At 37.4% G+C, this 3,225-nt stretch overlaps 1 protein-coding gene across 1 annotated transcript; it reads right to left on the bottom strand.

Annotated features, from left to right (window-relative positions):
* Positions 1-2,113: 2,113 nt before the first annotated feature.
* Positions 2,114-3,045, bottom strand: LOC126906546 (uncharacterized). The gene is made up of 4 exons (XM_050687127.1): positions 2,981-3,045; positions 2,494-2,688; positions 2,308-2,427; positions 2,114-2,242 (listed from the first exon to the last, which is right to left on the bottom strand). The coding sequence occupies exons 1-4, from the start codon at positions 3,023-3,025 to the stop codon at positions 2,138-2,140; spliced, it is 465 nt and encodes a 154-aa protein (XP_050543084.1). The 5' UTR covers positions 3,026-3,045; the 3' UTR covers positions 2,114-2,137.
* Between the last annotated feature and the right edge of the window lie 180 nt (positions 3,046-3,225).

Below are 3,225 nucleotides of genomic sequence, written 5' to 3'. Positions count from 1 at the left end.
GTCGTATCGGCAGTGTCTTCGAACTCCGATACCCTGATTACATCCGAATGTACCGCGGCGTACCCTCCATCCCGATAAGAGGTGTGCGGTGCCGAAAAAGTGCCAAGTCGTTGGCGGTATGTAACTCGTAAGGGCCGTTAGATTCGGTGTTTTGCGCGACGGTCGTGATGCGTGATATGTTGTTACCGAATAAAAATTGCGTAGGGCGCGTTTTAACTGAAACGTCGTTTAAAACGCTGCGCCCTGTTTGGATCTGTTGTAGGCTGGGGGGGCGGACTAATTCCCTCCTAGCCGATTGCCGTTTCCCGATACCGACGGTCTATTTGGGCATTGGCGATGCCAGTGTCGCTCGCTGCAATATCGGCACGGGGTAGGCGGTGCGTCCGCGTGTGCATAACCCGCTCGATGTCGGGCCGCTGGCGGAGCGTACCGAGGAGCCGCGGTCTTATCTACGTCGTGCGCTATCTCACGTAGATCGGCGAAAGACGCTGGGTGCATTAACCGTATCGTAGCGCAGTAATCGTCCCGTAAAAGCCCCGTTAACTGTCGCAAAAGTTGTTGTTCTGGTAACCCACAACGTACTCGGGCGGCCAAACGTTGTTTATGAACAATAAACTCGGTTAACGCTTGTCGGGGGTCATGTCGCGTCGTTTTTAATTCCGTCTGGAGCGCAGTCCGGGTATCGATATTTTTTAATTCCTCGAGTAATTCGGACATATATTCCGTCCATGGCATAATGTTTAATTTTATGGCTCACCACCAATCACCTGCCCTGTCGTTCAAAAAGGGGACGACGATATTCACCCACGCGATTGGGTGTATACCGCCCTGACAGAGTAGATCCTCCGCTCTGTCTAGAAACTCCCGTGGGTCCTCTTCGTTTCTCCCGTAATACTCAGGTACGCAGGCGCGTACGGTAGGCGACAAATCATTAAAGGACCGTCGACCGTCGGTTGTGCTGAATTGTCCCTCCCGTGGTTGGCGCCTAAACGAAAAATCGGTCGGCTCGTTCTCATATGTATGATTGCGCTGATAATGTTCGTCTTGGTAATCCGAGGTAGCGACGCTTGTACGTACGACCGTCTCATGTTGCGGGCTTGTTGTGCTTCGATGTCCGCGACGCGCTCGTGTAGTGTCGCGTCGGGTCCATCGCTCCCGATGGACCGAATGTAACGCGATGCGCTTCTGATCGTCGACTATCATTTCGGTCAACGTTAACTTGTCGAATAGTCGGTTGTATAGCAACATGTGGGGACGGCGGCATATTTTGACTGATTCGCTCAATCATGTTGGAATTCTGTCGCTGCCGTATATGATATGGCAGTGAGTGAACAATAATAATAACGGTTACCTGGGAATCGGCCGCTTTGACAAGGTCAGACGTAAATATACTATTTTTATCTACCAATAGACTGTAACAATCGGCCGGAAATTAACTTTCTGTCGATATCAATAAGGTCTTTATAATAAACTGTAACCAACACTTTTCAACGACAATAGTTACAGCGGACTGTATTAGATAAACTACTCTAACTTTATTTTTATAAAAAATTTTCCAGAGACCAAGTCAAATCTAATCCCGCTAACACGTAACTGTGATGAACCCAGGTAAAAATTCACTGCTGTCATCAGTGAAATTCGTTCAAATAACTATATGAACAGTAAAAATTTGTAAGGGAGACTTCAACGTTCTAAGTTAAAACTAAAATCTAATAAACAGTAGAACCTAATTAATCCGGACTTCGCTAAATCCGGATAGCTGTCTAGTATTACGAAAAATACGCAGTTTATGCCGTAGACTAAAATAAACATAAAAGCAAGTTCCTCGAATTTCCCATAAGTACATATATTATTATCTACCGTCATTAAAGTTATCATAAACTAATATCATGTTGCAATACATATATATTGTATATCATACATAGTAATTAGTATAATATAATATTCTTAAATCTATAATACGAACATGTTGTTTGGTTATTTTGTTTAAACCGGACTTTCATTAAATCAGACAACCTAGAGCCCTTATTGGTTCGGATTAATGAGGTTCTACTGTAATTAGAAATAAAACTGAATCGGCTCAAAGCCTCTTACCTTAACTTCTCTCGGCCGGTTTAGATTTCGTACTAGGTCTAGTTTAGTTTAATAATACATTAATTTCAGGATTTGATTCTAAATCATGTGTCAACTTTCTTTTTCTCACAACTGCTTCATTATTTTTAGTACCACCAAACAATAAATCCTATAAGTTATACATGTATCAAATCTATGATTATTGAAATAATACATTTTTTTTATAATAATTACAGTCTTGCGAGGAGTATCTGAAGAATATTTTGTAATTTTTCTTTTAACAATAATTGATGACTGGCTAATAATATCTTCTTCTATTAATGTACTGAATCCAAGTAGAAGTGAATCTGGAGACTAGAAATAAAATAAAATAAAATTAGGAAAAAATCTGTTAAACTTTTTAAAAGGTAAAATAATTACCGATCCTGTTGGGGATACAGCAATGTCTAAGAATTCATCATCTGAATCATCTGTATATGATGTATTGCTCTCAGATAATGTTGACACTGATCTAGAATCATCCGAATGAGCAGCAAGAGAACCGTTGTCCTGTGAATTAGGATCATGATCTTCAAGTGCATATCGTCGTCTTACACGGCGTTTGTATTTTGCAAACTAGAAACCATAAATTACAATATTTATTTTCATTAATATTGAATTTATAGAAAATTATTAAATTTAATAGTAAATTTGATATCGAACATTGATANAATTATTAAATTTAATATTAAATTTGATATCTAACATTGATCGTTCTTTTTAACTATAGCTATTTAACAATACATAATTAACATTTTAGAGATGAATAAAAAATTTAATTAAATTTACTGTAATAAATAAACAGACTAAGGTTAATGATTTAAATTATCCTGGGATTAATTAATGTTAATATATTATTAATACATACTTCACAGTTTAAGAACGCACAACAGTATGGAATCTTGCTTGACATAATTATTGTACAAATAATACACAATGTATAACTAATACAAATTTGTATAATTATATTATTTAAAATATCTTTTTAAGTTTTGTGTTTATACAAAATAATATAATTTTAAGGATTTAAATAATTATTTTATGATTTAGTTTAAATAAATATTTGTTTATTTAAGGTATTAATAATAAAAATATCTATACAATTTAATTGTT

This window comes from Daktulosphaira vitifoliae, unplaced genomic scaffold (assembly GCF_025091365.1).
Source record: "Daktulosphaira vitifoliae isolate Bord-2020 unplaced genomic scaffold, ASM2509136v1 Scaffold_5, whole genome shotgun sequence".
Taxonomy (NCBI): domain Eukaryota; kingdom Metazoa; phylum Arthropoda; class Insecta; order Hemiptera; family Phylloxeridae; genus Daktulosphaira; species Daktulosphaira vitifoliae.
The sequence above is the reverse complement of the archived record's forward strand: the minus strand, read 5'-3'. Positions and strand labels throughout refer to the sequence as shown.

Bases quoted from the DNA above. Each gene is read 5' to 3' on its own strand.
- LOC126906546 (XM_050687127.1), bottom strand. From the start codon at position 3,025: ATGTCAAGCAAGATTCCATACTGTTGTGCGTTCTTAAACTGTGAA. The intron at 2,689-2,980 runs GTATGTATTAAT...TATGGTTTCTAG, and splicing joins GTGCGTTCTTAAACTGTGAA to TTTGCAAAATACAAACGCCG. The intron at 2,243-2,307 runs GTAATTATTATA...TATAACTTATAG, and splicing joins CAGATACTCCTCGCAAGACT to GATTTATTGTTTGGTGGTAC.